At 49.5% G+C, this 21,107-nt stretch overlaps 1 protein-coding gene across 1 annotated transcript in view; it reads right to left on the bottom strand.

Annotated features, from left to right (window-relative positions):
* Positions 1–20,582, bottom strand: part of Slc47a1 (solute carrier family 47 member 1) — a 34,647-nt gene extending 14,065 nt beyond the window's left edge. The window contains exons 1-12 of the mRNA XM_048448147.3: positions 20,420–20,582; positions 15,212–15,313; positions 14,166–14,234; positions 12,800–12,948; positions 11,926–11,968; positions 10,219–10,263; positions 6,934–7,031; positions 6,562–6,659; positions 6,369–6,482; positions 6,211–6,278; positions 3,178–3,286; positions 2,985–3,060 (exon numbers count right to left, since the gene is read on the bottom strand). Coding sequence (XP_048304104.1) covers positions 2,985–3,060; positions 3,178–3,286; positions 6,211–6,278; positions 6,369–6,482; positions 6,562–6,659; positions 6,934–7,031; positions 10,219–10,263; positions 11,926–11,968; positions 12,800–12,948; positions 14,166–14,234; positions 15,212–15,313; positions 20,420–20,551 — 1,103 coding nt within the window. The 5' untranslated portion in view covers positions 20,552–20,582. The remainder of the gene's footprint in view (positions 1–2,984; positions 3,061–3,177; positions 3,287–6,210; positions 6,279–6,368; positions 6,483–6,561; positions 6,660–6,933; positions 7,032–10,218; positions 10,264–11,925; positions 11,969–12,799; positions 12,949–14,165; positions 14,235–15,211; positions 15,314–20,419) is intronic.
* Between the last annotated feature and the right edge of the window lie 525 nt (positions 20,583–21,107).

The raw sequence follows: 21,107 nt of genomic DNA, 5'->3' as shown, positions 1-21,107 counted from the left end.
GTAAATGAAGAGCCTGATCCGCCTGCTGGTCGGATACACTCCAAGCTCTATTCCCTGCCTCACCCAGACCTTCTCCCCTCTGCCCCATCCCTAGGCAGGGCCGGCCCCTCAGACTGGATGTGCGGAAGAGCTCAGAGCAACAAGAGGGACTAAAGAGCTGAGCATGGTAAAGTGGAGGCTCCCGCAGCCTGGGGTACCAAAACAGGGTTCTGGGAACAGAAGAAAGGATACAGGGCCCCTAGGAAAAGAGACTCTGTGGCCTAACTCCTTTCTTTGGGAATAGTCAATGCTGGATTGTTTGCCCTGCTGGTGAGGGTCACAGAACCTCCCAGAACCTCACCCTTCTCTAGGCAAGTTCCTAGGTAAGGGTGGTCTGCCGTAGGAGCGTGAGGCCTTCAGGTTCCCTCTCACTTGGTTCCCAATGCTTTGCTCTTTCTTGTGGGCCTGCACCAGGGTCTGTCCTTTGCCTATCTCTTGAAGCTTCTTGTTGGCTTCCTCCGGCCACTCCTTCAGCAGGGAGCGGGGCCTAACCCGAGTTCTTGAAACTGACCTGGCTGGATGCCTTTTTAAAGAGAATCCCCAGGGTGACCCCATACTGGCCCAAGTAGCACGATCCTCTCCTCCAGAAGCTTAGAGGATTGTTCCAGTTCTTTCTTCAGAGGCTTTACACCCCAAATTCCTAGATGGGGAGAGGACGGCTTGCTGGGCTGTCTCTACTCTGACAGCCCCCAGTGGGCAGTACAGTGCCAGCTCCTGTTGGACCACCCGGCCGCATGGTCTCCAGGCCAACCTGGGTCACTAGGCCTACTCCAACCTGAAATCCACAAGAAGTCTCACATACCTCTGAGCCTGGCCCAACCCCCAATCTGATTCCATGTCCATCCTTTGAGAAAGAAAAACAGAGCTATTTATGGTCGCCTTGCTCCCCGCCCTGAAGTGAGTAGTCTGTGAAAGGAACCATCAGCCTACCACCCAGAGACAAAAGAGAAGCAGGCGAGGAGGAAACTGAGGCAGCCATGTCTATTCCGAATAGACGCTTTCACTTTCTGAATCCACAAAGGAAAAGCCAGTTTGCAATTTGTGACTACTGACAAAGGAATCCCAAACATCAAGTGCCTCTACGACATTTCCATACAGTAAGAACATCCAGCTCGCCTTCCTGAGGAGGAAGAAACCCTGCAGAGCGCAGAATGCGTTTGTTTGTCTCTTCGGCCATCAGTTCAGTGTCATGATCTCTAAATCAGTCACTGATGAGATGTTTTATCTTTAATCTCTGTGACAAATAGATTCTAAAACTCTAAAAACCAGACAGTTTGGCAGATCTGAGGCACCTAGGTAGCCGGGCGATGGTGGCACACTCCTTTAATCCCAGCACTTGGGAGGCAGAGACAGGCAGATCTCTGTGAGTTTGAGGCCAGCCTGGTCTACAAGAGCTAGTTCCAGGACAGGCTCCAAAGCTACAGAGAAACCCTGTCTAAAAAAAAAAAAAACCAGAGAGGGGGAAGGTAGGAGGAAAGAAAGAAAGAAAGAAAGAAAGGAAGGAAGGAAGGAAGGAAGGAAGGAAGGAAGGAAGAAGAAGAAGAAGAAGAAGAAGAAGAAGAAGAAGAAGAAGAAGAAGAAGAAGAAGAAGAAGAGGTGGAAGAAGAGGAAGAAGTTCCTTTGGGGAACTCCAGAGTGGTTGGGCTATTTAACAAGTATCTATGGAGACAGACCTGCCCACCTGATTGTGAACTCCAGCACCTTTGGTGGGCTCAGGGTTCTTTCCCACCTCTACAGGTTTGACCACTCTTCTTCAGTTACTTCTGTTATTGACCCTATTTTCATACCGACATTCAGCCAGTCACAGTCAGTACCCTACGCATTTGGGCTTACAAGTACAGAGGCCATTGGAATTCAATGGAGGAAGAAGAGACAACTGCCTTCGGGAGTCACTGGGACAGACTCACCTGAGAGAGAGGCCTTCTTGGCAGGAGCTCAGTTGGGCTAGCCTCCGGGACTCCACCTGCAACTGTAGGCAGGGGACTTGTTCTTGCCCTGGCCTCCAAGACTCCACCCCCCCACACTTCAGAAGGACCTGATTTCTCCCAGTCTTGAGCCCCTACATGCCAAGATCATTCACTGCCCCATAGAGTTACTGCTCTGGAGGTGTGCAGAGCTGTAACGTGGCTCAGACCTGATCCTTGCTGGGCCAGGGGCAGCTCTTGGTTGGCATCTTAAAGCTTTTGGGAGCTCTGAGATACAAGCTCTCAGAGCTAGCTCTCCCCAGCGCTTGGCTAGCATCAATCTATTTTAAGTTGTTTTATCCCACTTAGTATTGTGAATCCTGAGCTGACAAATGCATTTATAGTATGATGGTACTCAAATTCTTTCAGATTCTGAAGCATCTTTTTAAATTAAGGGAATAGAATGTCCAACCAACCTGTCAACGTGGCAGGCAAGAATTCTACCACTAAACAACCAACGCAAACTCTGTCTGCAAATGTAAACAGTGTTGTGAAAGACTGTAAAACAGGAAAAAATACAGGAGGGTTCTTGAGATGGCGCAAGCCTGGTGGCCTGAGTTCAATCCTCGAAACCCACATGGTAGAAGGGGAGAATTGCCTCCTGCAAGTTGTCCTCTGGCTTCCATTCCCTCCCCCCTCCCTTACACACACACACACACACACACACACACACACACACACACTAAAATCAATTTAAAGCAATTTTTAAGAATTCATAACTATCGTGTCCATTGAAAGCATACTGTCACCACCAATCCCAACTAACTTGCGATTCATATTACAAATTGCTTTCTCTATCTCTGTAATCAGGTTCTTTTCAAGAAAAATCAGTGAGGTTTCTGATCTTGTAAAAGACTCAGAACACCACACCACACCAAGATGCAGCTATTCTGGGGAGCCGCCCATCGTGATACATCCGCCCAATCTTTTTTTTTTTTTTTTATCATAGATCCCACATGTCAAGACAATCCCAGCACTCACCGGTCGGTAGTGAAAATGTAGCCCACAAGATCCTTACAGCTTATCATCAGGACACAGAAGGTCACAGCAAAGAGCTCTGGGCATAAAGCAGAAGAAAGGGCACAGTGAACAGGGAGGTGACAGAAAGTGGGGAGTCAGGGGCTCCATACACAGCCTGCATGCACCAGGAGCCTCGGGCTAAGGGTGTAAGCACCTGTGACTATCAAGGAAACAGCTGAGGACTTCTTGGCCTGTTCAATGTTTCCAGCACCCAACGCATTTCCCACCCGGACGTTGGCCGCCACACTGAAGCCTGCAGGAATCTAAAAGGAAAGAAAATACAGTAAGACTGTGCATTGACACCACAGACAGACTCAGCCTGTGCTTCACACCGTGAGGGCTAAAACGGTCCTACAGGCTCTGAAGACTTTACGGGCTCTGAAGACTTTTATATCTCTGAGGCCTCGCTAGAAGCTCTGGGCTAATGAGGAACCTCTGTCTCCAAGTTAGGATTCTCAAAATAAATTAGGCTTTTCTGCAGGGTTTCCAGCCTCTGCCACAGGAGGGAGGACCCCACGCCACCACATTTGCCCTCTGGGACACAGGGGAACAGTATACAGGACGGGCTTGGCCAGGGTCCACTCTAGTGTCTGTTTTGAAAGACAGAGAGATTCCATTTACAAAGCAGAAATGTTACTAAAGAAAATCCCAGGCAGGGGCATTGCCTTGTAACTAGGGTGGGGGTTCTGAGGCCAAACTGCCTGGATCCTGACACATTTGTGCTTATTACCCACGCGACACTCAGCCCATTGCTGAACCTCTGATGTTTCATTCTGTCTGTACAAAGACTCTAATAATGGAGACTTTACAGAGCTCACAAGGTCACCAACTTAGAATAGAGTCTCACACATAGTGAATATCCAATAAAGATTTTCCGTTAATATCTATACGTTTACCACTTGAATCACTAATGATAACTTTTAAAAGACAAATCATTCATTTGAGCATGAATGTTATGTTGCAGGTTGGGATAACTTTGGTGAGGGTTTAGGAAAATCTAAAACACAGAATAAGGAACAGTGAAGAAATGAGAGATTGGCTTCCCCCCCTTCAAGGTCATCACTACAGTATCAAGCCGATTTCCTAACAATTTCTTCACAGAGATGGAGAGACAGGAATGTGACGTAAAGAAAGCTATCGGCAACCATTTAACCACATACCCCTAGTTAATGCCCGTATGGTGCGTCTCCTGGTACAGTGTCCTGAGAAGGACTCAACACCATTTCTCATAGAATTCCCTCCTCAAATGGAGAGTCTGGGCTTAGGATGAAACAACCGTAGCACTTTGAGGGGAAATGTCGCAGTCAAGAGGGACAAAAAAAGGCCAAGACCCTGTTCCCAATGAAAGGACATTAATGATTAAAGGACATTAACAGGATGTGTCTCCTGTATGCCAGAGGGGAAAGTTACTGAGAACATCACAGAACAAGTGATGGCAGACCGCCAGGGAGCCTCTAAATGCAGCGCTGGGAGCAGCTGGTGCATCTATAGAGAAGGGGTACAGCTTTTTTTTAACTGGGGAGAAATACAGACATGCTTTTGTGTACCCATAGAGAGAAGAGGACAGATTGCGAAGAGCACATATAGAGACTTATAAGCATTGATCTTTTTATGGTTTTTTTTTCCCAGTCAAGATTTCTTGGTGTAACAGCCCTGGCTTTCCTGGAACTTACAGAGAACCCCCTGCCTCTGCCTCCACGAGTGCTGGGATTAAAGGTGTCCACTACCACTGCCCAGCAGTGTAAACATTTATCTTTTGTTTGTTTTCTTCAGACAAGAAAAAGAATCGGAAATCATATAAAGATATTTGCTCCAGGAGGTATCCTGAGGTGCTGTTGATCTTATTACAATAGTATGAATTAAACATTGGGCAGTGGAAGGCTGGCTTAGAGATAATGGGCTCCTGGCCTTCAAGCCTTGAAAAAAGTACTTAATTAAATTACTAAAATATGAGATGTAAATAAAATATAAAAACGTGAAGTACAGGTTAAAAACATCTTCCACAGGCAGTAAAAATAAAAATATATTCCCCCAAGGAGTAGAAGTAGAAGAATTGACCTAGCATGCTTGGATACCTAGGGGAATTAAATATAAACTAAACCCGAAGAAGTGTGTATGCCCATTAAATACAAACAATGGAGGGTAGAATGTCAGCTGGCTGAGTCCTTCTCCAAACTATAAATGCCCTTTCTCTCTGTTTAAAAAAGTTCATTTTTTTTTTTTTTTTGCACGGTGCTGGGCATGAGTCTCAAGTACGCTGGCTGTACTCTATTACAGCATCACACCCTAGTCCCTTCTTCAGCTTTCTGTCTGAAGCGGTGCACGCATAAATGAGAGCCCTTCAGAGTTTCACGTTGACCCACAAAGTGATGGGAAAGCCTTTAACAATGTATTTTCTAGCACGTCAGAATCTCCTCCACTTTGAAGGGTGAGGAACATTCCACCATGAGCATGTACGTACTTGGTCCACCCATCCCTCCACTGATGGGCAGACACCCAGGCAGCGTAACTACAGCCAGGACCGCCTCTGTGAACACGGTGTGCAGACAGCTGTCCAAGTCCCCGTCTCCCACCCTTCTGAGTCCCCCCATAAACATACACGGCAGGCACAGTGTGTTCAGACGTGGAATTAGCACATAGCTGACCTTGGTGATCAGACACCCATTCCATACCACTCTACTCCCAGGGCATTGCACTGGGGCAGTATGGGAACAGAGTCAACTCCTTTAGATCTGAACTGGGCCAGAGACAGAATTAGCAGATCTTTTGGAGTTTCTGCCCACCCCACCCCCTTCAGCTTACAGGGAGAACTGACCATACCAGGCATAAAGTCATAAAGATGACTTTGTGGGGGAAGGGGACAGGAATCGAACTCAGGGCCTCATGAGTACTAGGCAACCACTCTAGCACTGAGCTACTCCCACCGATTTTATTTTTTATTTTGAGAAATTATCTTATTCCTTAGTGAAGTCCAGCCTTGAGCTTGTGACTCCCCTGTTTCACCCTCTGAGCAACTGGGATTACATGTCCCTATCACTAGTCCCTGCTGCAGGGTGACGTTTTATGTCCAGGAACATCTTATACAGTATTACTGAGTGCCACCAATGCCTTTTGCTCTTTGTGGGACTCTCAGGATAGACAACAGGACGCTTCCACCACGGCCAAACAATGGGTCTTGAGCACTTACCATGTACACAATGAGAGCCAATTCATAGGTGATGGACTGGGCTCCCAGCTCCACCATGCCGAGGATACCTGGGAAAGACGGCAGCTGATATCAGCCTCGCCCCAGCCAGACCGTTCCCGCCAGCCAGTTCCCACCGGTTCTCCCGTCTGCGTACGCACCGCTCAGGAAGCTGCCTATCTCATAGGCCCACCACTCAATGCACAGCATGAGCATGCTAGGGACGGCCAGTTGCAGGAAGGAGGCCCAGTCGTGCAGACACTCCCAGGACCACCCTGCAGGTACAACAGGTGGGTTTCCAACATGTCTAACTTTTGGGCAAAAGCCACAGCCCAATCGAAAGGAAGTCTTTACCTCCCCATGTGTCTTGATGCAGTTTTCTCCAGAGGATGTAGAGGAACAGGAGGATGGCCAGGGCAAATTGGGAGATGGTGTTGGCTATCGCTGAACCCCTGGGAAGACCAGCAACTGTGGGTGGACACTGTGCTCCCCCCTCTCCGTTCTGGCTTGGGGGAGTTGGGGAGCCATGGACCCCTCACTGTGCCCTCCTCCACCACAGGCCCTGAGGTTATCCGGCTTGGGGCAGCATCCCCTACACTCTGATAGCACTTTCCAATGCACCTAAGAAGGCCCTGGGCCACACCCACAGCGGCTAAACTGCCCTCTTTTCCCTGAAGAAGGCTAATGCAGTCTCCCCCTCCCCGCCCAAGAGGAAGCCCAACTCACATCACCCCAAGATGCAGCTGATGGAGGAATAGATAGTTGGCCAGGGCGTTGATAAGGTTGGCTGCGAATCCGGTCACTATCTGTGGCAGAACAATGCCCTGGAACGAGGAGATACCTTTACATGTGGAACATCAGGGGACTTGGGTTTAACAGGAGCGGTTGGTCAGTCGAGGATACCTCTCACCTTCCCATTCTCCCCTCCCCTCTGGGTCCTCCTCTTTGCTGTAAGAGAGAGCTCTGACCGCAATTGGTAGGAGGTGAGAAGACAAAAGGAAGTGGAAAGAACTCAGAGGTCCTCTCTGCTGTGCACAGACTGGCAGGAATTAGCAAGAGTGGAAGGTGGCATTTGCGAGAGGTTGGAGATAAACAGTGCTTTCTCCACCAAAACTGAAATCCAGAAGCTGGACCAAGGATCTTGTGAAACTGTTTCTTTTGAAATGGAAAGTGGATTCCTTCATGGCTGACTCTGAGAAGGAGGAGCAGCGGGAAGAATGTCCTCCCTGCTTCCTGCCTCACATTAAGATGAGGGACTTGTGAGATGGCTCAACAGGTAGAAGCATAGGCCGCTCTTCCAGAAGACACAGGTTCAAATCCCAGTGCCTACAAAGTAGCTCATAACCACCTGTAACTCCCATTTTGGGGGATCCAATGCCCTCTTCTGGCCTCCCCTGGCACCAGGCATACAAGTGGTGCACAGACATCCATGCAGGCTTGGAGAGAAGCGGGACCTGTGTGGCAGCATGGGGGGGGGGGGGGAATGGGGACAGGAAGACCTGGAGTTCAAAGTCATCCTGGATTCTGGTTAGTGTTTGTTTGTTTGTTTGTTTGTTTGAGACAGGGTTTCTCTGTTGCTTTGGGGCCTGTCCCAGAACTAGCTCTTGTAGACCAAGTTGAATTCACAGAGATCCACCTGCCTCTGCCTCCTGAGTGCTGGGATTAAAGGCGTGTACCACCACTGCCAGGCAATTTGTTTGTTTGTTTGAGCTTACACAAACTAAAGCTAGCTGGAAGGAAGCCTCAGTTGAAGCACTGCCCGTCGTACTGGCCTGTGGGCATGTCTGTGGAGTATTTTCCTGACTGATGGCCGATATGGGAGGGCTCAGCCCACTGCGGGTGGTACCACCTGTGGGCAGGTGTTTTGGTTCTATAAGAAAGAAGGCTGAGTCCTGGCGAGCAGGGCACTAAGCAGCACCCCTCCATGGCTCTGAAGGTCACACTGAGATCACAGGCAGGCCTGCGATACACCACACCTGCTTCTACGGAGCCTTGCCCTTGCGCTTCCCCATTGTCTGGTGAGACCACCTGACACCTCTGGGCCCTCAGTGCATAAAAGAACGAAATATGGCTGCAGTTGTCTCCGGTGGTCTCCAGCTGACAGGACGAGGGCTCACGAGTGACAGCTCAAGTGAGCGCCATGTGAGCCCCTGCAGAGTTTCATGGAGGGGAGTCAGATTTACACCTCTGGTGCAGAAAAGCAGCCAGCCTGCATTTTGGGGGGCCCAGGTGTGGTGGTTTGGATAAAAACGGTCCCCATAAGTCCATAGGGAGCAGCACTATTAGGAAATACGGCCTTGTTGGAGTGGGTGTGGCTTTGTTGGAGGAAGTGCGTCACTATGGGTGGGCTTTGAAGTCTCAGATGCTCAAGCCTAGCCAGTGTGTTATTGTTCTTCCTGCTGCCTGCAGGTCCAGTTGTAGAACCCTCAGCTACCTGTCCAGCACCATGTCTGCCCGTGTACCACCATGATAATAAAGAACTAAACCTCTGAAACTGTGAGCCAGCCCCAACTAAATACTTTCCTTTGTAAGAGTTGCCATGGCTATAATGTCTCTTCACAGCAATAGAAACCCTAACGAAGGGGCCTAAGACGGACAGAGTAGAAGGAGAAAGAACAGAGGCCGCCGACTGAATAAAGTGGGGAGGAGGCTGCAGGCCAAAATGAAGTTCCATGTGCGACATGCTCCCCCACATTGCTTCAAGGCAGCTGGCAAGATGCCGGGAGCTGAGAGATGGGTGTGGGAGCCGTGGGGATATATGTGACACCTGGAGACATGTAGGAAGCAGGCGCCTTTCTCATGGAGGGCCAAGGAGGCCCAGAGTTGTCCACTTCCTTGCCCAGTTCCTCTCACTCTCTGCTGCAGGTCTCCATGTTCCCTGTCTTTCCTCTGCTCTCCTCTAACTTCTGCCCTCTTCCAGGGGAGTATATTCCTCCAAACAACTGCTTCAACTGAAACACTGCCCAGTCTCCAGAGCTCACCCATCACCATGGGTACTGCTCCTTCGGGGCAATTATTTCTTCTTATTAGGCCATTTTCAGCCCACCATTTTCAAAATTCTCATCTCCGCACAAGAAATTAGTTTGTTTTCTACCAACCCAATCACCAGTCAATACAACACACTGCCCTAGCAGACCAGCCAGCCTGCTCCTCTTAAGCCACTGTGTGCTGTGTCTTCTTGGCTGTAGCAGTCTGCCCACACTCAGCGCTCCTGCCTAGTGCAGAGGATTCTACCTTGCTCATACAAGAGTCTAGACAGAGAAGGGAGGACCTGGAGAACAAGCAGAAATGCTGTTTATATCGCCTGTGTTCGACTAGTTCAAGTACCTACCTGTAACGTTAATAAAGTGTCCAGTAAGTGGAAACTTCCCTGCCTCTTCCTATCCCTCCTTCACACCTCTCTACTAAAGATGCCAGAGGAAGCCTGCCTGTGTGATGGGTATCTGTGGCCAGTTCCTCCTTTACTTGGATTTTTCTAGAAGAAAGTCCACAACCCTATATTACACACCGTCCTCATAAAAATCCACTCCCACCAAGTCAAGGCCACCATTCCCAGAGCCTCTGGCCATTGCCGTTAGCCATGTTTGAAGAGTCTTGACTATTCTCTGTTATCACTGCAAGCTTTTATACCCTCTGCCCCAGAACGTAGGAGCCTTCAGACAAACGGAGAAGAGGCGTGGGTGCCCTAGACATAGCCAAGCCACGGTGACCCTCAGCCCTCTACAGAGCAGACAGGCTTGTACCGGTAAGGAGCCAAAGAACACAGAGAAGCTAGCCTTAGCATTGCCAATGGCAATATTTCCAAGAAAGAACTGGATATCATTTTTCAAAGCCAAGAATAATGCTTCATTCACTTCTTGATGGTACTTAAGAGATCTCTCCACATCAAAGTCCTGTGTGCACAAGCCTGAGAGCATCTTGCAATGACTCTCAAGCAGGCCAGTTCCCTCCACCCTGGTCTCCCCAATTCTATCAGCCCACCCCCAAAAGAAAGAGGGTAGTCCACATTACCTGGTTGAGCAAGTATTTAACTTGTAATGTATAGAGAAAGGCTGCCTACAAGAGAACAAGAGGACAGGATTAGGAGCATCCATCAGGGATCTGGGTACCATAGCAGGCTTGTCCCACAGCCACCCTAGCTGTTCTCCACTCTACAAACCCTCATTTAACCTGGGCAAGCGGTGTCTGTGGTCTAGGGGCTTCACAAGGCTTCTGTGGGAATGAACATAAGCCAAACAGTGTAATATGGGGTATCACTTATGGTTCATGTGTGCAAGCATGTGGTCCTCAGGTAGACAGGCTGCTTTGGAGAAGTTGTGGAACATGTGGGAAATATAGGGTCATGGGTCTTGCCTGACCCCATTACAGACCTGAACTCCTGCTTCCTGGGGCAGGAACGGGGGCATTAGCTATAAGCAAGCGTTCTTGGGCTCCTGGGGTCACTAATAGGAGCCAGTCACACCATCGTGGGACTATGAGCTACAATCAAGTCCTTTTCTAAGTTGCTTCTGTTGGCTATCCCAGCAACAAGAGAGGTGCACCCCCACTCCCTGTCTGGCAGGAGGAAGTATGGTCTCCTAGGGTGTACACTGACACCCTAGTATAGCCCAGCTCTCATCTTATTTGGTGGGATAACGAAACAATGTCACATGTAAATGGTTTTATGGGGTAAGGCTGAGGGTATAGCTCAGGGACAGAGAACTCATTTAGCATGCAAGGCACTGGGCTCCATCCCCCAGAATATAAAGATAAAGAGAAAAAGAAAACATTTTATGATGAACTAAGAAGTACAATGACAATTAGGAGGGCAAATAGCTACCATTAGGGCAGACTGAGTCCTTCAAATTTACATACAGAAGTCCTAGGCCCATAGGCAACTGGATTTAGAGGGTAATTAAATCAAAATGAGGACACTGGAGTGGGGCTCTAATCTAATAGGGTTGGTGTGTTTAACACAGTTTTTAATGATTTATTTATTCTTATTTTACATGCATTGATATTTTGCTTGCATGAATGTCTGTATGAAGGTGTCAGATCCCCTTTTGTGGAATTATAGACAGTTGTGGGTACTCAGAATTGAAGTCAGGTCCTCTGGAAGAACAGACAGCACTCTTAACTGCTGAGCCATCTCTCCAACCCCAGATACAACCATGTTACATGGGAACAACAGGGTACACCTGTGAGCCAAGGATAGTGGTCGCAGGGAAACCACTGAGGCCCACACGGTGATCTTAGACTTACAGCCTTCAGAACTGTGAGGAAATGCATTCCTGCTGTTTAAACCCCCCGTATGTGGCAGTCCCAGCAAACATCCAGCCCCTCTATCCAACTGAATAAACTTAGCTTTGCCAGTTCATTGACCATCTACAACTTGTTATTAAACATTAACACACAACTGTCTAAAGGTCCTAGTGATGCTCTTGGAGGATCTGAGACGGACAAGACTTTACCCCTTAAAGACACATTCTGGACTCTTCTGCTGGATGCCCCAAGGGTATGTCAGGAACCAGAAATCAAAACAATGATCCCCATCCTGGAGTTTCTTCTGTTCTTTGAGAGACAAATGCTGGTGTGTCCTTAGGGGGACACAATTAAAAGCACTCTTCTATGATGAGCCAATGTCACATGTGAGAATTACATCAGACCAAGTTCATGACATCCTAGCCACTTTTTACCCAAGGACCCAAGAATGGGGTCTCTGACCCCTTGAAAACTCACAGGAAGCGCTGGGATGAAGATCATGACATAGGTCTGGGTGAGCCTACACAATAGAAAATAGCGAAAATGATGACAGAGGCCACCTCTCCCGAGAAGAGACAAAACAAAACAGTGGGCACTGTTGGTGCATTCTTGGGTCTTCCTAAATGAATGGACTTTGGCTGTTGTAGCAAATGGAAAACTATACAAAGTCCACCACTTGCACCCTGGTTCAGCTTCCTGCTTCTTCCAGTCTAAAGCTCTCAGGCAGGGATTCTGAGCCTCACACTGCAGCTGGGCAGTCCTCATCTACGGAAGCTGCTCAGGGCACCACAAGCTGTCTCTCAGCCTTCCTGGCTCCAAGTCCCTCTACCCAATGGGATATCCAGGCATGTCTTCAACTATTGTCAAATGCCTGTGTGTTCAGAACCACTGGCATGTGGCAAGTGCTTTTCAAAAGTATTAATCGATTAAGTCAGTTGATCTTAAACATGGCAGCTCACACATGGAAGATCTGAAAGTTACTGATGCCTCTGGCCTCACCTGTACCAGTTAAGAACTTGGGGGTGGTGACTGGAGGCTAAGAGAATTATTCATAGTACCAAGGTGATTTTAATACCAACAATGGTCAGAAATCACTAAGTATTAACAAGCCACAGACTGCCATCCCAATTCAAAGATGTTCTTGAGTGCAATTCCACACAAATTCTCGACCCTAAAAGCCAGTATTAAGAGGGTATCCAGGTCTCACAAGTCAAATATAGAAGGCATCATTGCCTGGGAAGGACAAGCCAAGACCAGTTTAAGCTTATCTTGGTGTGATTCCCTGGCCTCTGTCACCTGGAGGCTGAGTATAATCTTTCTACAGAGGTAGATTCCCTGCCCCCAACCTTACCTGGACACATCTGGGTCCTGTCTGAAAAGCAGCAGAATGTGCTCTGTGTTGATGAAGAGTGCCCAGCAGGGGAAGCAACAGAGGAGCAGGATGAGTGTTCCCCTCTGCAGGATGACCCCCACGTGCTTCAAGTTCTGGCTCCCAAATGTCTGGGGAGCACAGGCAAACAAACCCGTTAAACAGAAGGTGCAGCCCGGCTGTCACTCAGAACCTTCCGCCATGCCTCATAAGAAAGCAGGCGACTTAGCTAGTCTCTCTAGGGAAAGACTATGTGGCTGATTGAGAGCCGGGCTGGCTGCACTGCACAGCACCACAAAAATGAGCGGCAAAGACATCTCAAAGGTCCCATGCGGTTCTAGTCTGCAGTCAAGTTTGCATCGCCTGGAAGCTTGTCAGAAATGCAGATTTTTGGACCTGACTCCAGACCTACTAAAGCATGACTTGGGCCAAGGGCCGCAGTGTGGGGCATCAGCTCCTACCGACCTACAGAAGCCAGAGGGTGCTGGTGACTCTCAGCTTTCTGTCCAGTAACATCTATGTGGGAACTTCAGATCAGCTATAGAGGGGAACATACACCAGGGGGACTGCCAAGTACCAATGACCCTCTGCTTAAGATGGACTGGCTTAACTTTTCAACTCCAAGTTGGTGCAAAGAAATGCACGCCTGGTGGAAACCAACCTTAAGGTTTTATTTTGGATCCTTCCCCAGGTTAGTGGTGTGGGGTGTGATCCTCTCATTCAGGGCTGGGCAGCACTGAACTGTGGGTCATGAGGAGGAGCCGTAGCTCCCACTCAATTATGGATCATGGGGGAACCAAGCTGTGTTCCATGCCGCTGAGCCAGGATGTCCACTAGGTGAGGGAGAGTCAATGGGTTTTCATCTTAAGATTTTCCACTTAGAATGGGTCTATCCAGATGTAACCCATCCTAGTCAAAAAGCATCCTATGCAAGCTGGAATACCACGCCCCTGGAGGATGCTGAACATTCACCCACAGCCCTGGGCAGGACCCAGTGACCTGCGCTTTGGCAAGCCCACCAGATGACCCTGATGCAGACTCCATTAGAGATGCCCAGGACCACACCAAATTCCAACGTGAAAGTTATAGGAGGGACTTTTACACAGGTTCCCTGCTGGATCAAAGGCAATCACGCAGAGCAGCACTTTTCGCTAGGGCTGAAAGAACCCTAGCCACACTTCAAAGACAGCCTTGGAAACCCAAGCCTATGGCTGGCCAAGGGTATCAGGGGCTGGCTGCTCTGAGAGCCTCATCTGTGTGCACATGGCTCTTCCTCTTGTTGTGAGCTCCTCCACCTACACCAAAGGAAAGATGTGTGGAGTCACGGAGAACGCGTACTTCCTTTTACCTGGGAGATGAGGGTGTCACACGCAGAAGATAAGCCATGTCCCACTGAAATGCCGGTGATGTTGATAATCTGGAAGGAAACAGAGAATGAGTTCACGGAGGCCCATTCTCTGTTGCTGCAGGTCAGGACCACGGTGTGGCTGACCCCCTTCTAGAGCACCTGCTCGGACCACTTGGGTCAGCTAGAATGACATGCAAAAGCTCAGGGAGGGACACCCAAATCTCAGACCGGCGACAGTAGCACCACCTTTTGAAGTCTTAGCTGTCTCGGTCCCCAGCTTCAGAGCAGCTCCTAAAGGAACACGGTGTAACACAGTAGCAGTTTGGGGTGAGTCTACCCACTAGAGATGAGGGCCTGTTGAGCATCTCTAACGCAAAACTCCACAATCCAAAATGTTCAGAGACCTGAAACTTCAGCATCGATGACAAGTCATAGCATCTCAGGTCGGATTTTGGAGTTTCAGATTAAGTATGCTCCTCTGGGTAAAGTGTCAGTATTCTGAAATGCCCAGAGGAACTTGAGACCCTTCCGGTCTGCATTTCAGACAAGGGTCATTTCTCCAGCATGGCCGGAGTCAAGCCCCTAAATCGCAAGAATGACACAGAAGCAAATGCACAGTTAAAGCCGGTGCCTGCTGGAGACTTCTTCACCAGCTCACTGTCTTCCCTAGAACCGGGAAGTAGCATCGAAGGGGCCTCATGCAGCTGCCTCGCTGAACTGAATCTGTAGCAGGTTCCCTGGGACAAAAGCTGAGCTCAGCCTGCTGTAAAAGCTGGCTTGTCATAAGGCCACAGCCAATAGAAACCTGCTTGAGGCTTTCCTGCATATACTACTATACTGCCTCAGATTTTCAAATAAGGAATTGTGGTGTTGCTCAGTGGGAGAGGTTTTGCCTAGAGACCAGGTAAGAAGGGGTAGGGCAAGACAAGGAGGGGCTAAGCAGAACAGGAGTATATCCTGCAAAGAGCCAGAGTGGTCGTTTGCCACAGCAGCAGGAGGCCACAGCCGGCAGCTCTGTAAGCCTCTGTGGAAAGTCTTACACGTACCGCGATTGCCAGTGTGACCGCGTCCAGCTCTAGCTTGCCCAGGTGACCACAGAATACGGAGCTTATGAAGCTGATCAGGAACATCATCAACTGGGCCAAGAACTGGAAAGAGAGGAGAGCAGGGGTCAGGATGAGCACCCACCGCCCTACTGCACGGGAGAACATGGTGCTGCCCATCCAGTTCCCCGGAGAAAGAAACATGGACATTGTTGACCCATGGGAACAAACACATGATTTCACTATAGCATATGATGCGTGTGCTGGCTAGTTTTAGGTCAATTTGATACAAGATAAACTCATTTGAAAAGAGAAAATTATTCTATTGAGAAATGCCCCCTCCAGATTGGCCTGTGGGGTCTTTTCTTGATTGACAGTTGATATGGGAGGCCCAGTTCACTATGGGCAGTGACATCCATGGGTTGGTGGTACCAGGTGCTATAAGAAAGCAGGTTGGGCAACCCATGAGAACAAGACAGTAGCAGTGTTCCTCAATGGTTTCTGCTTCAGGCTCTGCCTCCAGGTTCCTGCTTGAGCTCCAGCCCTGACTCCTTCAACGCTGGACTATGATATGGAAGTACAAGCGGAAATAAACCTTTTCCTCCTCAAGTATTTTATATGGCCACGGTGTTTACCACAATCACAAAAAAGTAACTAATACAGAAGTTGGTACCAAGGAGTGGGCCGCTGCTGTAAAGAACCTGACCGCGTTCCCTAGAAGAAAGTGGAAGGCTTTGGTACTTCGAGCTAACGATTATGGACTCAGCCCTCTGGAGCCATAAACCGCGATCAACCCTTTCTTCTGTGAATTGTCTTGGTCTTGGTGTTTTATCAAAATGAAATAGAACTAACACAGGGGTTAAGGCACAAGTGAGATCACCCAGCTGGACAGCAGGGGACTCTAGGACTTCACATGAAGAGCGCCTGTTTTATTGAGGACGCCTAATTCTCTAGTTCTAGGATGGCTCTGCTGTGAGGGCAAATACATCCTCAGTTACTAGGCCCTTGTGTCCCACATCCCAAAGATGGTTATGACTTCCTCCACAATGCTGTGTCTCTGACACAAAAGTCCAAGAATTTGAGCTAAGTTGGGATAATTCATGTGGGATGCACTTTCCGAGGCCAGGCCAGTTAACCGTCTCCTCAGGAGGCTGCTGCGGTTCTGCTGGCAGCATGTCAACAAGTTTGCTCACTACCCGGGTTGGTACTGAACGTAGCCAGTACCTGCAGGAGCAGCACTCTGGAGCAGAAGTTTATTGGTTTCTCAGCCCTTGGTGACAAGGTTTTGTGTGAGCACTTGGCCACAGATGTAAGTCATCTGCAGAAATTCAAAATGTTCTGCCAGGCAGTGGTGGCGCACGCCATTAATCCCAGCACTCAGGAGGCAGAGGCAGGCAGATCTCCGTGAGTTCGAGGCCAACCTGATCTACAGAACTAGTTCCAGGACAGCTAGAACTGTTACACAGAGAAACCGTCTCAATAAAAAAATAAATAAATAAATAAATATTCCCTGGCCCACCTAAACATATTGATTTGGGAGGTCTGTGGGGCTGAGGAATTCGCATTTCTGTATTTTCTCTATCTCTGGGCCATGCAAACATGCATGCGGCCAACAGTCCTACTTTGGGAATCCCTGAGAGCTTTTGGAGTTATGCTGTTGAAAGGGGTATTGCTTAGACTGGTCCTCCCATAAAGCTCAGTGGCTGTTGTGTGAACTGAAGTGGGCATGGTTTAGACAGCATAGAGGCAGCAGTTTAGCAGCGTAGGGGCAGGGTGCAGCTCCATGGGGAGGGGGATGTGCACTTCTTTCCTTCCTTCTCATCCAGGGATATTGCTCCTTTTTCAGCATGTCACAATAGAGAAACCTGGTAGCAAGACCCTTCATGCCTTGCAACTTAAGATAGGAGAAAGGGGGTGGGGTGTGCCTGGGGCCTGGCGCTTGGAGGTAGAACCAGTAACTGCCTGCTCAGTGGACTGTGAAGGAACTGTAGAAGGGCCTGGCTCATCCCCTCCCACAATGGTCTGCAAGTCCACTCTCAGCAACAACATGTCAGCACAGCCATCACCTGGGGACATTCTTCCCGTACACACAAGGAAGCTTAGCCCAGAGTCACCTGACTCAATTAGACTACAACAGTATTCCTGAAGCACACAGCGCATTCGGAATTCCAGCTCTGGAGTCCCCAGTCTGAGTTCCCTCTGCCGCCCAACCTTGGAAGCCATAGTACAGACAGAAAAGATGCAGAAGGTGTAATAACGCTGCTGAGCACTTCTGCACAGAGAACTGAAAGGCACTGACCTCCCCACAGGGGACCTTAAGTCACAAAAAGCAGGGTGGCATCTCAGCCTTCACTTGTGTCTGTGTCTCTTGATTGGAACTAGATTCCTGCCTGCCCTACAGACAGGTGTGTTAACGACTTACAGAGTTCTGGCTCCTTAACCCGTGTGACTCCCTTGAAGAATGAAGGACAACCAAGACATCTCACTGTCAGCTTCCATAACACCCTGCTCCAGCCCCCAAGGCTGTCATGTTCTAATCCATCAGTCATCTGGGATCCAAGAACAACAGAGCCCCACAGAGAGATCACTCGTGACGAGGTTACCTCGTCATGGAAACTGGAGTGTTCCCACCACTAAATGTAGGAGTAATCCTTATGGAAACAGCAGCTTGTTCTCTTGAATAATGATGTCTCCAGAGTCACGTGACAAACAACCAGCCATACCAGTGTGTAGTAATAGTGATATCTCCTCCATGATCCTGATGCAGGGATTCCCCTGGACCAGTGTGTGGTAACAGCAATGTCTCCTTGGCTCTAGTGCAGTGATTCCCCTGGACCAGTGTGTGGTAGCAATGATGTCTCCATGACCCTGGTGCAGTGATTCCCCTGGACCAGTGTGTGGTAACAGCAATGTCTCCTTGGCTCTAGTGCAGTGATTCCCCTGGACCAGTGTGTGGTAGCAATGATGTCTCCATGACCGTGGTGCAGTGATTCCCCTGGACCAGTGTGTGATAACAGCGATGTCTCCACGGCCCTAACACTTTCTCTATTGAAGCGGAAAGTTTGTGTCAGTGCCCAGAAGCTGGGCTAAGGTGAAGAAGTTGAAGAAAATTCCAGGAGGTGTCAAGTTAAACTCAAAACAACTTGAAGAACTTTCCAGGCAGAGGAGAAGGGCAGTGAACCTGAAGAAAGAAGGTTGAGGCCAGGCCTCTGAACAGATGCAGGCTGGGTAGAAAGGTGAAAATAAGGTGACATATGATGTCAACACAAGGGCCAGACTGCACAGCTGAGTCAGGGCCTAAGCACAGTTCGCACTGCTTTGTTTCACACACATGTGCAAAGGTCTGCAGTTGCTCTACAGTGAGCATTTTAGGAAGAGCTCTGGAGGAGAGTCAGTGAATGAGAAAGTGAAAACCCTGCCAGCCTGTGAGATGGCCCAGCCATTTCCTCCCAAGCCAAGCGGTTGCCTGAGCTCAGTGCCTGAGAGCCACACGACGGAAGGAGAAAATTAACTCTTGTAAGTTGTCCTCTGGATTCTACCAGTTGTATCCCCCCCAACGCACACAATAAATGAATAAATAAATGTAAAGAGAGAGAAAGAGGGGCAGATGCTCGGAGGTTAGCTCAGCCACCCTACCTGTCTACAGTGGAGCCTGGGAGGATAGGGCAGTAGACAATACAGTCCTCGGGAAACGGGATGCCCAGCATCTGGGCACCGAGGTGCAGGAACCAAGAAGGGCTCCATACTCAATCACAAGAGACTAAGCTGATTGGGAAAGCAATCTTGATGGCACTCTTGCAAAGCAGTCACCAGGTCACCTGGCTGCTCCTACAATCTGAGATTTCCCTTTTTTTATTCTGTTGGTTTTAGTGTCTCTTCCTTCCTTCTTTCCTTCCTTCCTTCCTTCCTTCCTTCCTTCCTTTCCTCCCCCCCCCTTCAATAAATATGCATTGTGTTGGTAAGAAACCAATGGCATACATGTATACATTCATGCTCCCATGCAGGAAAAGGAGCCAGTTCCCTTCTGTCAGCCTAGTGCTGGGGATCAGGTGACCAGAAGAGGGCAGGAGCTTCGGACACTGCCTCTCTCTTTTCCTTTTGGGATTTTTGAAGCAGCAGCTCACTCCGTAGCCCAGGATGACCTTGAACTCGTGGACGATCGACCCTTCTGCCCCAGTCTTCCCAAAAGTACTAAGATTTCTTGCCACCGCTACCACACTAGGCTCTTAGAAAGTCTGACAGCCCCTCAGTTAGATTAAGTTGAGGCAAAGATAGCGGCTCTTCAGTCACTGGAGAGGAGAGGGTGGAACTGCCCTGTGTTCCCAGGCTGTTCCCTAACACACCTGGGAAGATCCAATCAGGGAACTGAATTCCAGGGCTGGAGACCAAACACCAGATGCGCTTGTCCGCAGAGGGCTGTGAGCTACTCTGTCTCTGGAGGACCTGCAACTCCACACCCCACACCCTACTGTGTGAGCCAACATATCCAAGAATGGGGTCGCCATTCCAAGAGGTCACACGTGCCGGCGCTCTGGAGCGCCAAGGTGCTGAAATGACTGCCTCTTGATCAATAGAACATTCACTCAGACACACACTGGCAGATTCTTTTAGCCAGAGAAAGGGTTTTCTCTCCCTTGAGAGCTGAAAAACCCCAAACTGGCAGAGAACAGGAATAAGAGCACATGTGATGTGGTTCTGTGGTCTTAAAACCCACATTGCTTCTAAGAGACAGCAATGAAAGAGGCCTCGCCTAATGAGTAAAACCAACCCCACGGATGAGAGCACTCCACCTCAAAGAGAACTGCATTAGGAACTTGGGTTTTGAACACAGTGCTTGGTGGGAGAGGAGCTAGCACAACATGCCTCTGCGTCAAACATTGGATCTAGATTCCAAATAATTTCGAAAACCTAATTCCAAGGTGACAGTTCACTTTCCGGCTCCACGACTCTGCCCCGGGGCTAATTCTATAGATGCCCGACCTCCCAGGCTTCACCGCTTGTTTGCAAAGAAACCAAGTCTGAATGTCCCCACTTTCAGGAACCTCTGGCTTCAGGGCGCACGCGGAGGCGCACCAGGCTCTCCACATTGGCGCAGCTGTGGCCCGCTGCCGGCTCTCCCAGTCCCCAACCCACGAAGTCAGACGCGGCAACTTGGGTTACTGGACTCCCAGTCCTCGGGGATCGGCCTGCAACCGAGGCCACCTGACTCACCGCAGGACCCGCCAGGACCAGGAGCGCCCGCAGTTCCTTTTGGAAGCCGGACAGCAGCACGCTCAGCCCACGGCGCTCGGACACGGTGTCCGCACCTCCCGGCTCGGGAGCAGGCTCCTCTGGGAGCTCCATGTGGCCTTCGCGCTGCCCTGACTCAGACGCGGCAGGGGGATCCACAGGTCTGGCGGATTCCAGTCCCCGCCCTCCGCCGCCTCCCGCAAGCCCGCCCAGCGCTGGCTGGATGAGTCCCAGTCTCTGTGACCTTGGACGCACCCCTTGCCCCTGCAACCCCGAGGTCCACGCGCCTCCAAAGGCTGGCGAACAAACTCCGGATTGAGAAGTTTGCAGAAGTGCTGTAAGTGAACGAAAAGTTCACGGGAGCGACCTTCCAGTCTCTATCGCTGTCCAGGGGCGGGTTCAGAAATTAGAGGCTTGGAAAGACTTAGAGTCCTGAGTCAAAGGTCGGATCAGGCAGTCGTGGGTGTCCAATGTCTCTGCTGAGCAGTCTGTGGTCAGCTTAGCACATACTCTGTTAGAGGTTTGAACTCTACAATTTTTTTCCCTCTTGATAGTTGTTTCATTAAAGAATATAGCGTCTTCCAGGAAAGAAAAGCAAGCCACAGAAGTGTTCCCTGCTCTTGGATGGTCATCAGTCTAAAGAGACAACAGACACTGTGGCAGGAATAGA

The sequence above is a fragment of the Myodes glareolus genome, chromosome 9 (genome assembly GCF_982192425.1).
Source record: "Myodes glareolus chromosome 9, mMyoGla1.1, whole genome shotgun sequence".
NCBI classification, from domain to species: domain Eukaryota; kingdom Metazoa; phylum Chordata; class Mammalia; order Rodentia; family Cricetidae; genus Myodes; species Myodes glareolus.
This window is presented reverse-complemented; position numbering and strand designations above follow the sequence as displayed.